Source organism: Narcine bancroftii, chromosome 10 (assembly GCF_036971445.1).
Source record: "Narcine bancroftii isolate sNarBan1 chromosome 10, sNarBan1.hap1, whole genome shotgun sequence".
Taxonomy (NCBI): domain Eukaryota; kingdom Metazoa; phylum Chordata; class Chondrichthyes; order Torpediniformes; family Narcinidae; genus Narcine; species Narcine bancroftii.
This window is the reverse complement of record NC_091478.1, coordinates 18,589,640-18,612,813: the sequence shown is the minus strand read 5'-3', so window position 1 is coordinate 18,612,813 and position 23,174 is coordinate 18,589,640. Positions and strand designations below refer to the sequence as shown.

Sequence of the window (23,174 nt, the reverse complement as noted above, 5' to 3'; positions counted from 1 at the left end):
AGTGCCTATCGGAATCCTTGTGAAGGTTAAAGACCCTGTGATATCTGTCTCTGAGGCCGATGCAGGAACATCAATCCAGAGGGTGAACCCTCGCGGGGCGTCAGACACTGATGGCGTATATGGCAGGGAACTGAAAATCAGTGCCAACCAATGAGCCGGAGTGTGCACGGACATCTTCAATCTCTCATTGCTGCAGTCATCCCAGTGCCCAAGAAAAGCAGAGTGAGCTGTCTCAACTACTATTGCCCAGTACCAATTACATCTAATGTGATGAAAGGCTTTGAGAGGTTTGTCATGGCCAGAATTAACACGTACCTAAACAAAGATCTGGACCCACTGCTATTCACCTATTGTCACAATTGCTCCACAGGAGATGCAATATCACTGGCTCTTCACTCAGCTCTGGATCACCTCAAAAACAGCAACTCCTACGTACAGCTGCTCTTCATTGATTACAGCTCAGACTTCAACATTATTCCCTCAGTGCTGGTCACCAAGCTCCAAACCCTGGGCCTCTGCAACCCCACACCCACAACTGGATCTTGTCTTCCTCATTGGAAGACCAGAGTCAGTATGAATTGGAAGCAACGTCTCCTCCTCACTGACAATCAACAAAGGGGTACCTCGAGAATGTGTGCTCAGCCCACTGCTTGACTCACTATACACCCATGACTGTGTGGCCAGGCACAATTCCAATACTATCTACAGAATCACAAATGGCAATGGAGAAGCGTACAGGAGGGAAGTAGATCAGCTCAATGAGTGGTGTCAAACCAACAACCTTGCACTCAACATTATCAAAACTAAGGAGATGATTGAGGAAGTCAGGAGAACGTGAATCAGTCCTCATCAAGCGGTCAGTAAAGGAGAGGCTCAAGAACTTCAAATTCCTGGATGTCAACATCTCTGAGGATGTGTTTTGGAACCTCCATGTTGATGCAACCACAAAGAAGGCTTGCCAGCAGCTACATTTTGTGAGGTTTTTGAGGAGATTCTGTATGTCATCTAAGATTTGAAAACTTCTAAGGGTGTATTCTGGCTGGATGCCAATGCTCAGGACAAGAAAAAAACTCCAGAGGGTTGTTAACTCAGTCTGCCCCATCATAGGCACCAGACTTCACTCCATCAAGGAGGCGGTGTCTTAAAAGAGCAGCCTCCATCCCCACCACCCAAGCCATGCCCTTTTCACTCTGCTAACATCAGGGATAAAGTACAGGAACCTGAAGACGAGCACATAACAGCACAAGGACAGCTTCTTCCCTTCTGCCATCAGATTCCTGAATGATCAATGAACCACAGACACTGCCTCACTTTGACTTTTTGTGCACTATTTTTATTTATTTTTGTAAGGTGGTTTATATACATGTTTACACTGTGATGCTGTCGCAAAACATCAAATTTTGTGACTTATTCATGACGATCAATTCTGATTCTGAATCGAGGGTTGAGATCTTAGTTAAATGATGATGTTAATGTGGACCTGCGAGCATGTTACAAATGAACACAAATGCTTTATTTTTGCTTTGCAAGTCGTGAGGATTCCATTAAAGCAAGAAGCACTGCCATCTGGCGCTAGCGTAACCCAAGAGAATGTGCCTCGTGGCTCACAGGTTACATATTTATATAGACAAATTTCTAGTTTTCCAGAACATTTCAACAGTCTTCTCCATATACATTTCTTAGAATTCTCCTGGGATTCTTTAATCAGGGTCATGTCCCTTAGCCGATGGTTAACAGTGGTTCACTGCCTTAGCCAAATGTGGAGTTGTTCTTCAACCTTGCTGAGTTATCAAAATGTACCACGGAATGTTCTCTCCGATATTATTTTAAAACTTACATTATCAATGTGGCCTGCACCAACTAGGGCTTCAGTGCTGGGGATGTTGGCCTGGGAAAGATTTGCTTGTACTTCCTGTGAATTTGGAGGATTTTGCAGAGGCAATATTGGAGGTATCTTTCCAAAATCTTTAGGTAACCTCTGAAGGGTAGTTTAGATCTCAGGTGCATACAAGAGGGCTACTGCACGGCAGACTGGGTTTTCCAGGGTTTTCCCAGTCACTCCTGTCTGGATGCTTTTGTTCCCGTACAGGAAATAAAACCATATTTCGCTCTAAATCTTCTCCGTGATTTGCCTCTCCTTGTTTTGGCCCCACCCCTTGTTCTATTTCTATCTTTTCTTGCTCACATTTACAAGCTAATTTTAATAATGATCCACTTTGCCACAGTCTGTTACATGAAGAGTTTCTTGTCATTGTGAACTGTTTTGTCTGATATAGATTAATAAAAAAATTCAGAAGTAATGATGTAACTGATAACTAGTTAGAGACAATGAATAACACTCGCTAATAACTAACAAAATTGCAGCCAGAGATTAATCATGTACATTTAATAATCTTTTCAATTACACCCGCCCCCGCCCCCACACTACTGTACTAATATGTCTGCCCTGGCCTCATGCACTGCCAAATCAGGGCCACCCGAAATCACCTAATATTCCATCTCAGCACTCTTCACCTAGATGACATTAATATTAACTTCTCCAGTTTCTGTTAGAGCACTCCCCTCTGGCTCTCCATTCACAGAGCCATCCCCCCTCCCCTCCCCTCTGTTTGCTGGTATGTCCTCTCTCCCTTATTACCTCCTGTCTGTGGAGCTGTGCTCCTCCCCCTGCTCCACCCCCGCCCCCCCAACCATCTTGTTCATTCTTTTGCTCATACCTTGATGAAGGACTCAAACCTGAAACATTAGTTATGAATCTTTATCTTTAATACACAAAGTGGATTGTTTGACCTACTGAATCTCTCCAGCATAGGTTTTTAATTAATAAAGTACAGCCTTTTATATGACACCAAGTTCAATAAGGCTCATTAAAAAGGGAAATTATTTTTATAAATTAGCTAAGGGTGCAATTTTGGTGTCCAACTTCAGATCCTGAGATGTGCTGAGAATTTTATGTGAAGCAATGGGACTCCAGACTATTGTTTGGAAGGGAATTTCAATCATTTATGACCTCATGAAAATTGACTATTAGAAGTGAAGGTGCTATGAAACTTGGTTAAAGTTTATTGTCACAAGATGCAGTGATAAAATTTGTTTTGCCAGCAATCTGGCTGGGCATCTTGTACAGCAAGTGAGACAAAATAAGACAGAAGCAGTGTAGCGGTCACAGCCTGTGACCTGGGTTAGGATCCAGCGCTGTCCATAAGGACGTTCTCCCCATGCTCGTGGGGGTTTCCTCCCATGTTCCAAATACATATGGGGTTAGTTGGTAAAATTCTTACTTGCTGCAGCCAGACAGGTACATAAGATACACCAACTACAATAGTATAAACTAAATTACCGTATTTGCTGGGGTATAGCAGAATTTCCACCTAAAATGTTGGTTTTGAGTGATACCCTTTGTATGAGACAAATCTCCTAAATCTGGCAATTACCAGTGACCAGGGGATGCTGTTACAATAATTTAAAGGTTTAAATTTTATTTGGATATTTTAAAATAAACCACCGTTGGATCCTGTAACAGGCCGTTTAAAGGCTGAACAGAGCCGATGGCAGTTGGAGTGGGTGGATGGAACTCACGAGAGAGCGCTGAGACTTTATTGATAATGAACAGGACAATGCGCAAGATTGCAACAGAGTCGGCGGAAAGACGGCGGTGGTGTTGGGACCTTGCTATCAAGGTTCAGATTTATAAAATGATCCCTGATTTTGAGACGACACTTTTAAGTTTTGGGTCATCCTTTATGCTGGCATATACGGGGTACTGCAATGTGCCTATGAGACATGATCTCATAAGAAGTAAAACATGAAAATCTGCAGACACCATGGTTGAAATTAAAACTCAATGCTGGAGAAACTCAGCAGGTCAAACAGTGTCCTTTATATAGCAAAGGCAAAAATGCATAAGAGATGTTTTGGGCTTGAGTCCTTCATCAAGGTATGGGAAAATGTTGGGAGATGTCCAAACGAAAGAGTGGGGGGGTGTGTAAGGGTGGTCGCAAAGGCAGGAGGTGATAAGTGGAGAAGGGAGGGAGGGAACAGCAGCGATCAAGGGGAGGAGGGATGGTTGGGTGAAGGGAGGGGGAAGGGAGGGAAGAGAATTGGGAAGGGGGAAGAGGAGAGCAGGTTAGCAGAAACTGGAAAAGTCAATGTTAATGAGTGCCCAGATGAAAAAATCAGGGGAGTTTTGTGTCACATATCTGTCCTTGGCCTTATGTACTATCCCACCAAAATCACCCACAAATTGGAGGAACAACACCTGATTTTCTGTCTAGGCACTCTCTAGCCAGATGGCATTAATGTCGACTTTTCTGGTTTCTGCTAATCTGCTCTCCTCTTCACGCTCCCCCTTTCCTTCCTCTTTCTAGTCCTCCTCTCTCCCTAGCCATCCCTCCTCCCTCCCTTCTCCACCTATCACCTCCTGCCTTTGTGACCACCCCTCCTTCCTACACCTTTGTTCAGATGCCTACTGACATTTTCCCATACCTTGATGAAGAGCTCTAGCCCAAAACATCAGTGATGTATTTTTACCTCTGCTATATAAAGGACACTGCTATATAAAGGACCTGCTGAGTTTCTCCAGCATTGTGTTTTTACTCAGATAATAAGAAGATAGATAAATAGTCACGGTTGTAGTTCGTGATTCAATTTACGTCAGGCATTTTTTTTAAAAAAAAGCTCACTGTTAAATCCTACACTTGCCTTGACCAGAGAGTGAAACTGTTTTGGCATACAGGACTGTTGCTGGGTACATCGTCAGGAAAAGAAGCTTTCAACTCGTCATTTTATTGTTATTTTGTCATGTTAGTTTGACTGTTGTGTTTTTCAGTCTTTCCTCCATAGATTTCTTCAGTGGTTGGATATCCTGGACCCTACAACATTACTAATATCAAATGTAAGCAGAGTTTTGTTTAAAATAATCACATTTTTATTCCCTAATTTTACTGAAGAGTTTTAAATAATTTTAAAAATCATCAAGGTTAATTATGGACTGGAGATCAATGGCATCGTAGCCTTTGCTTGTTGCTAGCTGTGTCCCTCTAATTATTTGCTGATAAAACACACAGTTTCAGAATGTGGTTTGGCTTTTCCACCATCTTCTGTTTTGAGTAAAATAATGGCAGAAAAGGCGATTCTAATCTGCAATGTCCAATTACTCAATTGGCTGCTGGGTTTCTGGCATGAAACAGAGCTTCACACAGCTGTGGCACTCTGCAAAATAAACTCTCTTGGAAGCAAAGGACCCTTGGTCTTTTAAAATAATTATTTACAAATTTATGTTTCCTTTTACTGCTTCAGGAAATGGTGAGGGCAGCAAGGTTAGCACCATTCTATTACAGCGACAGGGTTAAAATCAGGTGGTGCTTGTAAGGAGTTTGTACGTAATGACCTACATGGATTTTCTCCAGGTGCTCCGGTTTCCCCCAAAATGTATGGGTTTGCTCAGTTACTTGATTGGCACGGGTTTCATGTGCAGAAAGTGCCTTCTCCTGTAATGTAACAATAAAAAAAATAAAGAAAAAACAACTGTGGGTGGAATTGCCTTTTGCGCACAACATTGTACCACAGATTAAGGAGATAAACTTTTTAAATATCATATTCCAAAGCATCTTTTCTCTGAGGATGTGAGAGATCATTTCTAATCTGGACCAGATCAAAAGTTTGAATATGTTTTGAATATATTTATAAGGCATGTTAATCATGATTAAATTTGGTGGTCTTTAAAGGACTATCTAGATTTTGGATCGAATACACCTATCCTTTTGCAGCAAAAAAATGTATTGCTTGATACGTTGAAAATCCTCCTATCATTACTCCTGTCATTGTCTGTGAATGGTGCCATGAGAGAGCACCGTGCATTGGAGTGCAAGAATGGATGTTCCATTAAAAACTGAATTGCAATATGATTGCATTCACTTTTCAAACATAAAATGTTTCAATTATTGGTTTTGGAAGTTGATCACAAGGCAAGAATCAAGTTGTAAAGGATTGTGCCTATGTGATGCTTCTTGAAGTCTGACACTAAAATTCAAACCTGGTGCAAACTCCACACTTTTCCCTTGCTTGTTGCCCACTTTCCCATGAAAGGACAGTGAATGCATCCCACATGACCTTGGAATGTATTAAATGTAAGCCTTTCTCATTCATTTCAACAGAAGGAAATAGAAAGTGCTCAAACTCTGCTTCAGAGCAGCCACCCTGACCTGAAGGAACGAGTGAAAGATGAAAAGGTAAAGCTGTGTGCTCTGAGCAAGCCTGTTGCAAAAGTCAGCAAAACTTTTGTTTTTATTTTGCAGTTTATTTATCTGGTGAGTGTCCATGGGTTTAAGCTCCCATTGAAAGTTTTTTTTTTAATAATTACCTTTTTTTCTTTCAGATTAAAGCAGCCTTGAAACTTACCTTGGTGAGCAAACATCAGTGAAAACTGGTAAAACGTATCATGAGCTGTCTAAGTCGATAGCTTAATCAATCAAATTGTTAATCAGTAAAACCCCTGGTGTTTGGCACCTATGGGGATTGGTGGATGCCGGATAAGTGAATTTTCTGGTTGCTTCCGATTGGCAAACTAACGGTGAGGCACACCAATTTTGTTTGTTACCTATTTTTTTTCCCACTATTTTTTTCTTTGCTGGTTGGTTGAAGCTGCCGGTTGCTTGAATTCTGGGTAACAGGGGTTTTACTGTACCTTTGAAGATGTTAATTTGAAAGACAGAAAGAACATCAATGCAAGCAAATTGGGCTGGACCGTTTTCTATTTCTTTTGAAATCTCACATAGAATGTTCTCAGAACATCTCTTTTTCAACCTTTTTCTTTCCACTTACATTAGTAAGTGATTGCTTAAGGTGGTTATGTGAGTGGGAAGGGAAGGTTGAGAATCACTGCTCTAGACCCAATTGTTAATAAAATATTTTGCTTGAGAAAAATTGTCATTTGCCCATTTCCTTTTTGAGTTATGAAACCGTGCACATAACGAATCAATTAGTTAAAACAGTGGTTTTCAAACTTTTTCTTTCCACCCACATATGACCTTAATCATTCCCTTACAAATCACAGAGCACCTATGGCATAGGGAATACTTAAAGTGGTATGTGAGTGGAAAGAAAAAGGTTGAGAACCACTGGATTAGAGTAATCATTTCCATTTAAAATGTATTCACATGGGTTACAACTGCAAGATCACTCACAAACAACTAAAAGGAGTGATCCCTTTGGTTTCTCACATTGCAACAGTGACCACTCTTTAAAGGAACGTGGTTGAGTGTAAAACACTTCAAGGTTCGCTGAAAGGGACGTAGACAACTATAGGTTTTTTTTTCCTCTGCGAAGATGAGCTGTAGAATTCTTGTTGGATACCTCAAGCAGCAGTCATCATCAGCTTGCAGATCAAAAAATAATTGGCTTCTTTGAATGTAGGTCAAGTCTTTCAAAACTATAAACACATCAGTAGTTGCAGGGAAGCAAAGAGAAGGTGAACTTCAAAATCATATTGGCAGCAGGAGTGCTGGCTCCTTTGCTCTTGGAATTCCCGTGCATCGGTTCCCATTGTTGTTGAATTTGTTTAGGTGTGACAGATAAGAAGAGCATATCATTAAAAGTGATGTGTTCCTTCAAAAGTAAGGGAATTGGCGAATGTGGGGATATCAGGGGTCCACACACACAGCAATTCCACCCTTCCTCCAATCTTCTGTACTCAAAGAAATTGAGTTTATTTCAAGGTAACTCTCATATTTACGCCACCACTGAACCCCTCCAAGATTAATATGTCCTCAGAGGTTCTGTGTAAAACCGAGCACCCTACTGTGGGTGAGGTATAAGCGAGGCTCTTCTTGTACTGTGTATTCCAGTTTTCTTGATGCAATGGCCAACATTCCAAATGCCTCTGTTCACACAATTTCTCTCATTGAGAGGCCAGGCACAAATCCAGACTACTGTTTCCTGTGTACAACAGGTGATGATCCTTGTGACTTCTTTCATCTTGTGCAGACAATTATCTGTCTTATTATAATGGTATCAAATATATTCACCTATCATTGCATAGACTAATTGTTCAGTGATTTTGTTTTAATCTCCAGCTATTCTGTCAGTGCCCATAGGTGACAAAGTTAATCTAATACCAATTTCTTTACCTCGCTGTCTCTAGTCTTCAGTTCATCCGGATACGGGTAATGTGCTGCCAACTGTGTTCCGTGCTTCAGGTGAGCCTTATTCACATCACTCACCACAATTTCATCCCCGCCCCTCTTGCACTTTTAAAAAATTTTCCAAGAAAAGTGCAGAGAACAAAACAAAGGACTCTACATCACCTTTGTTGACCTCACCAAAGCCTTCGACACCGTGAGCAGGAAAGGGCTTTGGCAAATACTAGAGCGCATCGGATGTCCCCCAAAGTTCCTCAACATGATTATCCAACTGCACGAAAACCAACAAGGTCGGGTCAGATACAGCAATGAGCTCTCTGAACCCTTCTCCATTAACAATGGCGTGAAGCAAGGCTGTGTTCTCGCACCAACCCTCTTTTCAATCTTCTTCAGCATGATGCTGAACCAAGCCATGAAAGACCCCAACAATGAAGACGCTGTTTACATCCGGTACCGCACGGATGGCAGTCTCTTCAATCTGAGGCGCCTGCAAGCTCACACCAAGACACAAGAGAAACTTGTCCGTGAACTACTCTTTGCAGATGATGCCGCTTTAGTTGCCCATTCAGAGCCAGCTCTTCAGCGCTTGACGTCCTGCTTTGCGGAAACTGCCAAAATGTTTGGCCTGGAAGTCAGCCTGAAGAAAACTGAGGTCCTCCATCAGCCAGCTCCCCACCATGACTACCAGCCCCCCCACATCTCCATCGGGCACACAAAACTCAAAACGGTCAACCAGTTTACCTATCTCGGCTGCACCATTTCATCAGATGCAAGGATCGACAATGAGATAGACAACAGACTCGCCAAGGCAAATAGCGCCTTTGGAAGACTACACAAAAGAGTCTGGAAAAACAACCAACTGAAAAACCTCACAAAGATAAGCGTATACAGAGCCGTTGTCATACCCACACTCCTGTTCGGCTCCGAATCATGGGTCCTCTACCGGCACCACCTACGGCTCCTAGAACGCTTCCACCAGCGTTGTCTCCGCTCCATCCTCAACATCCATTGGAGCGCTCACACCCCTAACGTCGAGGTACTCGAGATGGCAGAGGTCGACAGCATCGAGTCCACGCTGCTGAAGATCCAGCTGCGCTGGATGGGTCACGTCTCCAGAATGGAGGACCATCGCCTTCCCAAGATCGTATTATATGGCGAGCTCTCCACTGGCCACCGTGACAGAGGTGCACCAAAGAAAAGGTACAAGGACTGCCTAAAGAAATCTCTTGGTGCCTGCCACATTGACCACCGCCAGTGGGCTGATAACGCCTCAAACCGTGCATCTTGGCGCCTCACAGTTTGGCGGGCAGCAGCCTCCTTTGAAGAAGACCGCAGAGCCTACCTCACTGACAAAAGGCAAAGGAGGAAAAACCCAACCCCAACCAACCAATTTTCCCTTGCAACCGCTGCAATCGTGTCTGCCTGTCCCGCATCGGACTGGTCAGCCACAAACGAGCCTGCAGCTGACGTGGACTTTTTACCCCCTCCATAAATCTTCGTCCGCGAAGCCAAGCCAAAGAAAGAAAAGAAAGAGTCTGGAACATACTCATGATAATTGAGAGCCAACCAAAAAGTGCTATAAGTAACAAGACGATCTAAATTAGAGGTCCCCAAACTTTTTAGGGCTTTGACCCCTTCAGGGACTAGGTAGTCCCATATCGACCCCCAGGCATGGAATCCCATCTCTGGATGGGGGTGGGAGGGCCGGTCGATGGGGGGTGGGGCAGCTAGACCGGGGTGGGCTGGCATTTGAGCCCTCTGTCTGGCACCACCTTGGGCCTACACCCGCAAGTAGAGGACAAATCAAGGGACAAAAAGGACACTTACCTGTTAAATGCAGCGTACCAGGGTCCGCAAGTGCGGCTGGCTGTCGCATGTGTGATGAGGGGGAAGCATGACGGCGGCATACAAAGGGGGGTTCATGGTAGGTAAGCCTTCCCCCCCCCCATTCCCATGCTGGATGGGGGGGGTGGTGGTGGCATGAAGATGCTATTTTAATCGACGCCCCCCCACCCCCCTTTTGCATTTATCGACCCCCCCTGGATTGTCCCAGTGATATCGACTACATTGGAGACCCCTAATCTAAATCCTAGACTTCTCACCATGTTAAAGAAAAATAATTGCCTTTTTTCATGCATAACAATATAATGATATATGCAAGATGTCTTTAGTTGAGTGAGATGTAGTTCAGGAAATGTGTCAATCTATTTACGGTTTCCATTTTGTTCCCTCCTCCAGCGTTTACACCATTTGCTGCTCCAATGGTAGGTACTGAAAATCCAATGGGTCAATATTTCAGTAGAAGGATCCTTGCTTCTGGAATAATTTTCTTTAAAATTGAATGAACCAAAGCTAATTGGCAGATTTGTGTAGAGGAGATTCATCAGGATGCTGGTCTGAATAGAAATACTTTTAGGTCTTTTTTCATTTAAATTTAGACATATAGCACAGTAACAAGCCCCTTCTGGTCCACGAGCCCAAATTCTCCAATTAACCTACAACCCCAGTATGGTTCGAAGGGTAGGAGGAAACCGGAGCGCCTGGAGGAAACCCACGCAGACATGGAGAGAAAACATACAAACTCTTGCAGACAGCACCAGATTCGAACCTGGATCGCTAGCTCTGTAATAGTGTTAACCACTATGCCAAATGTGCAGCCCTATGGGAAAAGATTGGATAGACTGGGCTTGTTTCTCCTGGAGCAAAAAGAGGCTAAGATCAAACTGAGATGCATAAAATTATGAGAGGCATAGATAGGATAGATAGAAACAGAAGGTAAAGGTATCTGCTGAGAGGGAGAAGTTTTAAAGTGGATTTGAGCAGAAAGCATTTTACACGGAGAGTAGCTGATATCCGGAATATTAAGCTAGAGTAATATTGGGAGGCATTTGAATAGATGAGGTGTAGAAGGATATAGACAATCCAGGCAAATAGAATTGGTGCAAAAAGGTCAGTATATCTATGGTAAGCCAAAGGGCCTATCTCTGCTTTACAACTTTATGACTAGATAACACTGTTGTTTTAAGATATTATGGCAGTTTCTGATTACTTTCCCATACACTTTTTTAAATACTTCGAATGCAAATAATACTTACCTTGTCAGTAGTGCCAAACTCTGAGTAGTGGCCTTAAGTATATGTAATTAATAAATATTGCAAGATGTTTGTTATTCATTTCTCATTTATCTAATTTTTCTTTATTTTCAGATTCTAGCTATGCTTCTGCCGTACAGAGGGATGAAACCAGCTTTGTTTTGGCAGGTAATGATGTTCCTGGATGGGTTTATTTTACCTCTATTAAAGCAGTGTTAATAGTATGAAGGTCCAGTGGGAACAATAAACTGGGATAAATCACTCCACTCCCACATGATCTAGCCAAAGGTGTAACAGTCAGGTAGACAACATAACACTTTATTTTATAAAAAAAGGAGAAATACTGAAAAGACTGGCTGGAAAATAAACAGATCAATAAACATCTTCTGAATGAGGAGAAAAGTGGAAGGAAGTAGAAGAATGAGCATTAGGAAGTCAAACTTAAACCCTTGGTTACCATTAGATCTGGTATATGTATAAAGATGGTGAGAAATTTGTATTGAGCTGCATTTACATTTGGATTGGATTGGGACCTGGCTGAAGAGCCTCAAATGAAGTCACATCTTCAGAGTTAACAGTAGTCCATTACATTAATGGCAAATCTTTGGCATTCATTCGAAAGGGAGGTATATATTTCTGGATATTAAGGGAATCAGGATTGTGGAGATGGGGAAGGAAAATGCCGCCGAAGTAGATCAGCCAGATTCTTGATGAATTGCAGGCCCAAATGGTCTGGTCCTCTATTCCTGCAAAGATATATTCTAATGAAGAGTTTACACTTGGAACATTTTCTAAATCCATGGTGTCCGACCTGCAGGTGCTTCCATTTCAGATATCTTCATTACAAACACCAGTGACTAAAACAAAATGGAAAATCACATGGTTTCTGGGGTTTTTTTTTCCATCAGCCTGCTGGCTCAGGAGTATTTATAATGTCCAGTTAATATTATTATTGTATCAAACTTATCAATGACTGTCATGAGAAAATGTGTAATATTATTTTCTGCCTTTTGTAGTTCCTCTTTCAGTCTTACTGCGCGGGATACAACTTGGCAAACGGAAATAAAACCACCTGTAAAGTGAGTATCATTCCTTTCATCTTGAGTTGTGTGTGTTTTCTCTAATAGGTGTTCATTAACTTCAGAATGTTTGGGTTCCAAATGCTGGAAAAGAACATTGTAAAGCCCCAAATTGTTCACCAGTGTCTCCTTTTAATGATGGGAATCTGCTTACCTTCCCTAGGTTGCTCTGTGACTTTTGATAGCCCATCAACATATCGACTGAATAGTTTCCAAAATGACAGTATTACATCTCCACAAAACATAAAATGGGACAGATCATCTTGGCTGTGATCCGAGCACCAAAATGTAGTCACAACCAAGGCATAATGTCCTTCAGAACAGCTGGGCATTTGTACAAGACCTGAGAGGGCTACACCATGGACCCGGAGGGGGTGGGGGAGGGGTGTCTAAATTAAATGAGAGCAAATGATGGACGGCACATAAAATCTGCACTGCTTGGACAATATTTTTGGAAGACAAAAAGTGCATGTTGAACAAAATCTTTGTCCAAACCCTTACCTTGACGTAGTGCAGAGGCCCAAAACGTTGGTTATATATTTTTACCTCCCGTAGGTGCAGTAGGATCTGCTGAGTTCCAGCACTTTTGTGTTTTTACTCCAATCCCGCACATCTTTCATTAAACATTTCTAAATACGGAACTTTTTGTTTTAATAACTGAAGTATTTCAAATTAAGTTGTTTGTTAATTATTTTCTGTATTAGATATGATCTAAGCTAATGCTTTTCAAAAATGTTCTTATTTTCTAGGATGAAAAAATTCCTCTAAATAAAGTTCTCCTCCTCATTGGAACTGTATCCTACACTACATGTTTGGGAGTATGTAATCAGAATAATATCTGTGATATGAATAATTATCTGCTGAAATAATTTAATGATTGAGATATGGAGGTGTGTCTTAATTAGTAAAGTTATATTCCATGCAAAAGAATAAATATTACTTAATGTTACTTAATATAATTTCAGTAATTATTTCATTTTGAACTACACTAAGCTAAAAATCACGAAGACAGCTTGTAGGATTTTGATAGCACGTTTTGCCTGTTTTCCCCACATTTAGTTTGAAGAAATGCCATGAGCATCAGATGCAATTGCAAAATACAACTTTAATATCTACTTCCTGCACCTACCTACCTTCTTCTTGAAGGGCTTTCTCTTCATCAAAATTCAAATTGGCATTTAGCTGTTCTTAATTGCACTGAAAACAATCCCATGCAGTAAGTATTGGTGGTCACATGGAAATGGATATATATGCATCCATTTTCTTTGTGGCTCTGGGCTTTGAATAATCCAGCATCAATCTGTTAATAATCCCACTTCTTTCTCTCCCCCACCCCCCCCCCCCCACCCCCATGAGTTGTTTTTATCCATGCCCTGCCTATTCTGAAGATGTGACTGTGAGCCAACATACTAAAGGACTCTCAGCCGTACTCTCTTCTCCCTCCTCCTGTTTGGAATAAGATTTGAGAATGTGAAATCATGTATCACTAGATTCAAGAGAAACTCGGGAGGTCACACAGCCCAGGCCTATGAAGTTGGTTACCTTTTTCTTCCTGTTGTTGCGTGACCTGCTGAGTTTCTCCAGCACATTTGTGTATTGCATTTGACCCCTACAATCTGCAGATTTTCTAATTTAACTTCACCAGATTCAAAGACAATTTATTTCCCTCTGCTAACATGGCCCTTGCTCCTTTTAAACTGATTTCTCACTGTAACCACTTTCCACTGTTTAATTCTGTGGTGCTTGTGGATAGCAGGCAAAACAGAACCCCTTCACTGTACTTTGATGCATGTAACAATAAATATAAACTAAAACCTGAAAATGATATGGTCTGGTTCCACTGATGAAGAGAAAATTTTCAATGCTCAATGTTCATTTAGCTTTGCTAAATTAATGATTGTGAAATATTTTGGGGTCTCTGATCCTCATCTGGTGTCCACGTGTACTTATTGTCAGAGATATCACATACAACTCTGAGATTATTTTTTCGAGCCAGAATTACCATTTATTGGTCATGCAAAAAAGACTACACAGCATACACATAAACAAATTAAGAACTATAAACAGAAGACAAATGTAAACAAACTGCAATACAGAGAGAATTTGAAAAAATCAATGAAGTGCACATGTAAGAGTCCCTGATTGAGTTTGTTGTTGAGGAGTCTGATAGTGGAAGGGTAGCAGATGTTCCTGAACCTGGTGGTGTGAGTCTTGTGGCACTTATGTTTCTTTCCTGGTGGCAGCAGTGAGAATAGAACATGTGCTGGGTAGAGTGGATCTTTGATGATTGCTGCTGCTCTCCATAGATGTTCTTGATAGTGGGTTTTTTTTTTGCCTGTGATGTCTTCGTCGGTGTCCACAACCTTTTGCAGGGCTTTCCACTCAGGGGTATCAGTGCCCCCATACCAGACTGATGCAGCCAGTCAGTACGCTTTCCACCACACATCTGTAGAAATTTTCCAGAATTTCTGGTATCATACCAGACCTCCGCAAACTCTTGAGGAAGTAGAGGAGCTGACATGTTTTCTTCACAATGCCATTGGTGTGTGAGTCCAGGAAAGATCCTCCGAGATATTGACTTCCAAGAACTTAAATTTTCTTACTCTCTCTATCTCCGATCCCCCAATGATCACTGGATTGTATACCTCTGGCTGTCCCTTCTTGAAGTCAATAATCAGCTCCTTGTTTAGATATTGAGTGCAAGGTTGTTGTTGGTGCACCATTCGGCCAAGTTTTTCCAATCTCCTGTGTGCTGACTCATCACCTTTCTTTATTCAACCCACTATTGTCGGCAAATTTGTAGATTGTGTTATTGTCGTACCAAGCTGCATAGTTTGCAGTTGTGGAATAACTACCAAATAACTGTGGCTCTTTAACCGTCACTCTTGCATTCTTAAGTGAGTTGGATTTGGACATAAATCATTTGGAATAATTTTTATTTTAGATCTTCCCTCACTTTGTGATGCATCGCTATGGATTAAATAGCCCAGCAATGTACACTCTCTTCAGAAAGATTCTGCCAGTTCCCGTACTTGGTAAGTCTGCTACTTCTTAGGCACTCCTTGGGATCGAGCATGAATTATTTCCACTGAAGTTTTCTGGGTTCTAAGATGGCGTATGAAGTCAACAGACCACCACAAATGAGCAGGCAGTGCTTGATGGGATGAGCAGGCGATGTGCTCCTTCTTTTATTTGCTGTGGGCTTCTGACTCGAGGCGTTCAGCATCACCCCAAGTGCTCCCTGGTCATCTTGAGTGATCATGAACCAGGGACTCCCATGAGCTGATAGGGGAAATGTTGCCCTTTCTCATTCTAGCTTTGAGAATATCCTTGAATCTTTTCGTTTGTCCACTCGGTAATCTCTTGGAATGGATAATCTGTTAATATTTGATGGCGAACACGCAGTGATTATGGTCTGCCCCTAGGACCAGACTTCGTGTAATTAGGGTACATCGCCCCATGAGTATGATGTGGATGTTGCTTCACTCTTCCCGCCAGTAGATTTGAAGAATTGTGGGAATGTCTTTCCTCTGCATTAACTGGTAACAGCAGTTGGGCAGGTCACAATTGAACCTGAATGAAGGTACAGGGGCCACAAGAGATCAAACAATTAGATTCTTGACTTCCTGATGGGGAGACCTCAAACAGTGGGTAACAGCACCTCCAAGACCATCACACTGAGCATGGGGCCCCCCCTGGGCTGCGCGCTTAATCCACTGCTGTTCACACTGCTGACCTAAAGGGGTCAGCACTGTGCATCTAACCACAGCTTGAACCACATCATCAAGTTCCCTGATGACATGACCACAGAGGGCCTGATTAGTAAGAATGAGGAGTCCATGTACAGATCTGAGGTGCAGACGCTAACGGACTGGGGCAGAGCCAACAACCTGTATCTGAACATTAATGAAACAAAAGAGATGGTTGATGACTTCAGGAGGGCCCAGAGGGACCACACATCGCTGCTGGCCATTGAGGGCTCGACATGAGTATCAAGTTCCTTGGAGTGCACTTAGCGGAGAATCTCGCCCGGTCCCTTAACACCAGCTCTATAGCCAAGAAAGCCCAGCAGCACCTCTACTTCCTGCGAAGGCTGAGCAAAGTCCATCTCCCACCCTCCATCCTCGCTACATTTTACAGAGAAGGTATTGAGAGCTTCCTGTGCAGCTACCTGGTTTGGAAGCTGTATCACCTCAGACCACAAGACCCTGCGGAGGATAGTGAGGTCAGCGGAAAAGACCACTGGGGGCTCTCTTCCTACCATGAAGGACATCTACAACACTCAATGCAGGGGAAAGCCAATAAACATTGTGAAGGACCCCACACGCCCCTCACGTAAACTGTTCTCCCTTCTGTCATCTGGTATGAGGTACCATAGCACTCGGGCCCTTATGTCTAGATTGGGCAAATGTTTTTTCCCCCCAAGCTATCAGGCTCCTGAATTTCCAGAACTTATGTGGATAGTGTACCGTGAACCTTCACTGTATACATCTTAATATTTTAATATTTCAATATTTCAATGTGTTTAACTTCTATTCTAACTTGTATGTATGTAAATATGCTCCATGGTCCTGGAGAAACGGTATCTCGTCTTTACCATGCGAGGATGGTAAGAACGATATATAAAGGTGACTTGACATTGCTAATAGAACTTTCCCTCTGCAACAACACCTTGTCTGCCTGTAACATCTGCTGTAGGCAAAGAAGGAAAGTGTCGCTTTCATCCAATGAAATGGCACTGATGTAGCTGTAACAGGGATCATATTAATGTAGAAAAGCAATATCGTAGCACAGCATTGTTCTACACTCTGTACCTTTCAACTTTAGGCTGTGTGTTTCTTTTCTGCTTTAGACACCCTGTGAAATATGAATATACACAATAATCTGGGAGAGAATCAGCTCAGAGCTTTTAAATCTTGTGGAAGTTGAGTTTGATGCCAGGGAATTATTCTCATTTCTCTGATTTTGAATGATTACTAGAAAACATGAAAAATCGAGCTATTTCCCATCAGTATTTTTCCAGTGAAGTACCCAAGCTATATGTTATTGATGGCTGTCACTCTTTTTAAAATTTTAGACGCGAGAGGGTTAAATCAAGGGAGATAAATTGTTTCACCTGTTGCTCCAGATTCTTGCATTTGTGTCGAACCAATTTTGATTTTGGTGTCTCTTTCCTAACAGCAATCGCAAGTGTTTTCAATGTGGCAACAGTTAGAGCATTCGAATTTGAGAAAGGTATTGAAGTTACAGATAAAAATAGAAATGTTGTAGGAATCTCGAAGGCAGCTGGATCTAAGGTAAGGCTACACGCGTGCAGTAATTGTGATCCTGGACTAACGGACTAATGTCAGGAGTTCAGTGCTTGCCACAAAATTTTGTAAAACTGCAATTTTCAGGTTTGACCCAGGAAAAACTACGTCAATGATTTGACAAAGGAAAACAAAGTCATTCATTTGATGTCCAATCTCCAGCCACCCTCATTCTTCAGTGTCACATTACACCATGTAAACCTGGAAGAACAAAGCTCCAGGACCAAAGTCCATATTAAATCAATAATACTTGATTGATTCCTGAGATAAAAGAGTTTGTCTTGTGAAGATTGATAGGATAATCAATCTCCTGGAGCTGAGAAGAATGAGAGGCAAGCATAATGAAGGATGTAATATTATGAGGGGGTGTTGACAGAACAATTCCTCTCGGGAAGCTTCAAACTAGACCAAGTGGATAGAAATGCCCATCTGAGATGGGTGAGGTAAGGAGCGTTATTAGTCTTTAGGATTCTCTCCTCTCTGAAGAACTGTGCATGCTAATTTATGAAGCACGTTCAATGCAGAAAGAGTGTTTTCAACTCAAAGGAATTGACAGTTATGGGAATAGGAAGTGGAGTTGGGATCAACAACCAAATCAGTTTCCTCACATGGACTGGGACGCCCATACTGTAAAAGGGCTGAATGGGTTGGAGTTTGCCAAATGTGTTCAGGAAAGTTTTCTAAATCAATACATAGAGTGGGGGGGGGGGAGCAGTATTTGGATCCCCTTTTAGGAAACAAGATAAGTCAGGTGACAGAGGTTTGTGTTGGGGAGCTCTTTGGGGTCTAGTAATCATAATGCTATTAGTTTTGGGTTAATTATGGAGAAGGATAGGGCTGGGCCTAAGGTTGAGATTCTTCAAGGAGATGCGAAAGGATTTAAAGGGGGTGGATTGGGATAATTTCTTTTCCGATAAATGGAGGATATTCAAAGGGGAAGTGTTGAGAGTACAGAGACCATATGTCCCTGTGAGGATTAAAGGAAAGGTTAGAAAATATAAGGAGCTTTGGTTTTCAAGGGATATTGGGAATATGGTTCAGAGGAAGAGGATGTGAACAACAGGTATAGACAACAGATGAGGTGCTTGAGGAATATAAAGAGTGCAAAAAAAAAATCTTAAGAAAGAAATTAGAAAGGCTAAAAGGAGATATGAGGCTGCTTTGGCAGCCAAGGTAAAAAAAAAATAAAATCCAAAGAGTTTCTACAGGTATATTAAAAATAAAAGAATAGTGAAGGATAAAATTGGGCCCCTATAGGATCAGAAGGGTAGGCGATGTGAGGAGTCAGAAGAGATGGGGGAAATTTTAAATGATTTTTTTATTCACTATTAAGGAATATTGAGTCAGGTGAAGTAAGGAAAACTAGTAGTGAGGTCATGGAAAATATACAGATTAATGTGGAGATAGTACTGGTTATTTTAAAGAGAATAAAGGTGGATAAATCTCCAGATCTTGACAATATATTCCCTAGGATCTTGAGGGAGGTTAGAAATAGCAGGGGCTCTGACAGAAATATTTAAAATGTCATTAGCCACGGGGGAGGTGCTGGAAGATCAGAGGGTAGCTCATGTTCTGCTGTTTAAAATAGGCTCCAAAAGTAAACCTGGTAATTATAGGCCTGTGAATCTGACACCAGTGGTAGGTAAATTAATGGAGAGTGTTCTTAAAGATGGTAATGTGCAATTATTTGGAAAACACAGGGATTGATTAGTAGTAGTCAACATGGTTTTGAACGTGGTAGATCATATTTAACTAATCTTATAGGATTTTTCGAGGCTATTACTGAGAAGGTTGACAAAGGGAAGGATGTAGTCCATATGGACTTTAGTAAAGCCTTTGACAGGGTTCCACATAAGAGGTTAGTTAGGAAGGTATTAATGTTGAAGTAGTGAAATGGATTCAATGATGGTTGGATGGGAGATGCCAAAGAGTAGTGGTAGAAATTTGTTTCTCAAATTGGAGGCCAGTGAGTGGGAAGGGAAGGTTGAGAATCACTGATCTGGACCCAGTTGTTACTGAAATATTTTGCTTGAGAAAAATTGTAATTGGCCCATTTCCTTTGGAGTTCTGAAACCGTACACATAACGAGTCAATTAGGTACAATTAAAACAGTGGTTTTCAAGCTTTTTCTTTCCAACCACATACCACCTTAAGCAATCCCTTACTAATCACAGAGCACCAATGGCATAGGGAATACTTAAAGTGATATGTGAGTGGAAAGAAAAAGGTTGGGAACCACTGAGTCTAAACTGTTCTTCTCAACTCCCCTGGATTATGGAAGGAAAACAAACCAGAGATGGTCAATGCCTGATGGGTACCTGGTGGCATTGACCACAATAAAATCCACAGATGTTGCTGTGTCTGAATATTCAAGTTATTGTCATTTAATTGTACCGAATATGTAATTTTTACAAGAAATTGCATGATATTGTTTAGAGTTAAGTGATCATGTGGGTCAAATGTAAGTGGCTTTAATAGTTTCACTCTTGACTGTAAGATTAATGCAAACATTTTCAATGTTTAATTTCCTCTGTAGGCAGTGAGAGAGACAGCTGTTTCGAGAGCAGTATTAATCGGAACCACAGTTGCTGCGCCAAACATGATTGTTAGCTATTTACAAAGGTATGGAATATTTCTGAAGCATTTCTTCCACTACTTTTGAGATCAAGATAAAATCATTCTTCTTATAACAGGGCTACTAATCTGATTTATGAAATTTGGAAGAAAAATCTCCTTGGTAAATTTAAATGGTCGACAAACAAAATAGAGAGTGCAGAGAAGGTTCACGAGAATGTTGACAGGATTTCAAGGTTTGAATTACAGGGAAAGGTTGTGCAGACTGGGGCTTTTTTCTCTGGAGCGTAGAAGATAGAGGTGTTTAAGATTTTAAAAGGGACAGACAGAGTAAACGTGGATAGGCTTTTTCAATTAAGAGTGGGGGACATTCAAACTAGAGGGCATGGTTTAAGATTGAAGGGGGAAAATTATAAGGGGAACATGAGGGGAAATTTCTTTACGCAAAGTGTGGTGGGGATGTGGAATGAGCTTCCGACAAACGTGGTCGAGGCGGGATCATTGGTTACATTTAAGGAAAGACTGGATAGTTACATGGATAGGAGAGGACTGGAGGGGTATGGACTGGGTGCTGGTCAGTGGGACTAGGAGGGTGGGGATTTGTTACAGCAAATGGCAGAGTTGGTGTCAGAACAAATCTAATCCAGGGGTGGAGGGGTAAGCATTAGAGTAACTGAGGGGAGGGGGAGAACAAACTGCCGTTCGTGTTCAGGTGGGGAGGCACAATAACTCATTTTGGGGGCCATAGCCCGTGAAGAAGAGGAACATACCTTATTGGAATTCATCCAGGAGGAGGAGCTTGCAGTTAAAGGAGGTGGATCTCAAAAAGTGGAAGTGGAATCTGGAATGGATTCAGTAAATCAGTGAACCGGTGTAGACTCGAAAGGCCAACATGGCCTGTTTCCGCTCCATAAATGGTTATATGGTTATGGTTACATGGACTAGTAGGGCTGAACTGGCCTGTTCTGTGCTATAAGTGGTTATATGACAATGTTGTTTTCTATATTTTGTGATACCTTCAAGCTTTTTTATAAGCTTTACTGCAGAAAAAAAAAATCAGGAAGTCAACCAGCTCCCAATCTCCCACCACTGTTGTAAAATTTTGAGATGAACTCTCTAATTTTCCACCCTTGTTTGCATGGATATTGCCATCTTGTGTATCTCATTCCACAAGACATGGGTGACGTCAGGAACTCTCAATGCACAGATTTAAAGTAAAGCTCAATTTGCCAATTGCTGGTGCAGAATCTGAGTCCATGTCGAATACCATTCAGTAACTATCTTTCCAGTCCATTCTTAAACGCACCAAGCTATTGACTTCCCACATCAGTTGATTAAGAAATAAAATAGTGACCATAAAAATTATCTAAAGAGTCACTTGGAAAGTTCTAAACCAGATTACAAATGTGCTGTTGCTATCATTGTATAAATCGAAAGAGGCAGACACTGTTTTGGTCAGACTTGGAATAAATCATATGCTTCAGCTGCCTTAAATATCAGCTGAGGCTGGCGAGACAAAGTTTATGTGCGTAACAGAATATTAATCAATTAAGACTACCGGGAGGAGGAGACATGGCAATTTTATAAATTGATTTTTGAACTGTATATTTTTATTACCATTAATTGCTCTTTCACTCCAGGACAAATTTCATAAGCGGATTCCCACTTCCTCTAACAGCTTTTAGACATGTAACAACCTTCTTGATCGCAGGATTAATGGTACCTCTTTCCTTCAGTCTGTATCCTCAGATGGGGAAGGTATGTCCTGAGTTTAATACTCGCCATTTGTCTTGCTATTTTGTGTATTTCCAAAAGTTCTATAAATCCTTCAGAACTAATATGATCTTGGAGTAATCACAGATAGTTGCCAATAGGGTATTCTTAGGAATCTGTGATTTCATCGGATTCATTCTCCATATTGTTGGTTCAGTGTTTTACTAAACTAGTTAATTATTGTCGTTATCTGTTCAATTGGAGAAGTACAAAGTTTTCTTGTAACTTGAGTAGAATTTTACAATGATAACATGCTCAATAAGTGCTAATATCCCGCCAGGGCCATGTCTATATTCACAAAGAGTTTCAGGGAGATTTGAGTAAAACACAGTCTGCAGACACCATGATGAAATAAAAACACAATATTGGAGAAACTCAGCTGGTCAAACAGTGTACTTTATGTTACAAAGATAAGGAACATAACCAATGTTTTGGGATTGAGCCCTTCATCAAGGTACATGCAAAATATAGGCAGCACCCCGAACCAGGGGAGGGGGTAGGGGAAGAAGTAGGAGCACAGTCCCAATGGCAGGGGGTAACGGCAGTGAAGGGCACTTCAGCAATCAGGGATGGGGAATGGAGAAGGAAAGAGGTGGGAGAGCTGGAGGAAAGAAGACAGGGATGGGGAAGAGAGGGACAATGGGGAGTAGGCTAGTAGAAACCAAAGATGTTGGTGTAATGCAATGCAGTTGAAGAGTGCCCAGATGGAGTATTAGGTGTTACAGACAGCCTTTGTTTGGCTATGGACAGACATGTCAGAGCAGGAGTGGGGCACAGAATTGAAATGGTTGGCTTCTGGGATATCCTGTCATTGATGAAGATGGAGAAAAGGTGCGCAATGAAGCGATCTCCCCATCCGGTCCAGTCTCTCCTGATGTACAGAAGGGCCACAGCGGGAGCACCAGATAACTCCCGCAGATTCATATGTGAATTCATTTGGAAGTACTGTTTGGGGCCCCGATTGGAGGAGGTGTGTGCGCAGGGGTGGCCTGCGCCGTGGTCGTGGGGGAAGGTGCCGGGAGGGGGATGAAGGAGTCAAAGTGGGAGTGGTCCCTGTGGAAGAAGGAAAGGGAAAGCTGTGTCTGGTCGTGGGATCAAGTCATAGGTGAAGGAAATTATGGAGGATAATATGTTGGTTGCAGAGGCTGGTGGAGCAGTAGGTGAGGACAAGGGGAATCCTGTTTTTGTCCTGTTATGGGAAATTTGCTG

General features: G+C 41.8%; 1 protein-coding gene across 1 annotated transcript in view; it reads left to right on the top strand.

Annotated features, from left to right (window-relative positions):
* sfxn4 (sideroflexin 4) overlaps positions 1 to 23,174 on the top strand; it is a 28,923-nt gene that overhangs the window by 2,360 nt on the left and 3,389 nt on the right. The window contains exons 2-13 of the mRNA XM_069900069.1: positions 4,829 to 4,894; positions 6,156 to 6,230; positions 6,377 to 6,403; positions 8,141 to 8,195; positions 10,377 to 10,402; positions 11,345 to 11,398; positions 12,247 to 12,309; positions 13,059 to 13,127; positions 15,254 to 15,344; positions 17,491 to 17,606; positions 20,155 to 20,240; positions 21,833 to 21,950. Of these exons, the coding sequence (XP_069756170.1) occupies positions 4,829 to 4,894; positions 6,156 to 6,230; positions 6,377 to 6,403; positions 8,141 to 8,195; positions 10,377 to 10,402; positions 11,345 to 11,398; positions 12,247 to 12,309; positions 13,059 to 13,127; positions 15,254 to 15,344; positions 17,491 to 17,606; positions 20,155 to 20,240; positions 21,833 to 21,950 (846 nt within the window). The remainder of the gene's footprint in view (positions 1 to 4,828; positions 4,895 to 6,155; positions 6,231 to 6,376; positions 6,404 to 8,140; positions 8,196 to 10,376; positions 10,403 to 11,344; positions 11,399 to 12,246; positions 12,310 to 13,058; positions 13,128 to 15,253; positions 15,345 to 17,490; positions 17,607 to 20,154; positions 20,241 to 21,832; positions 21,951 to 23,174) is intronic.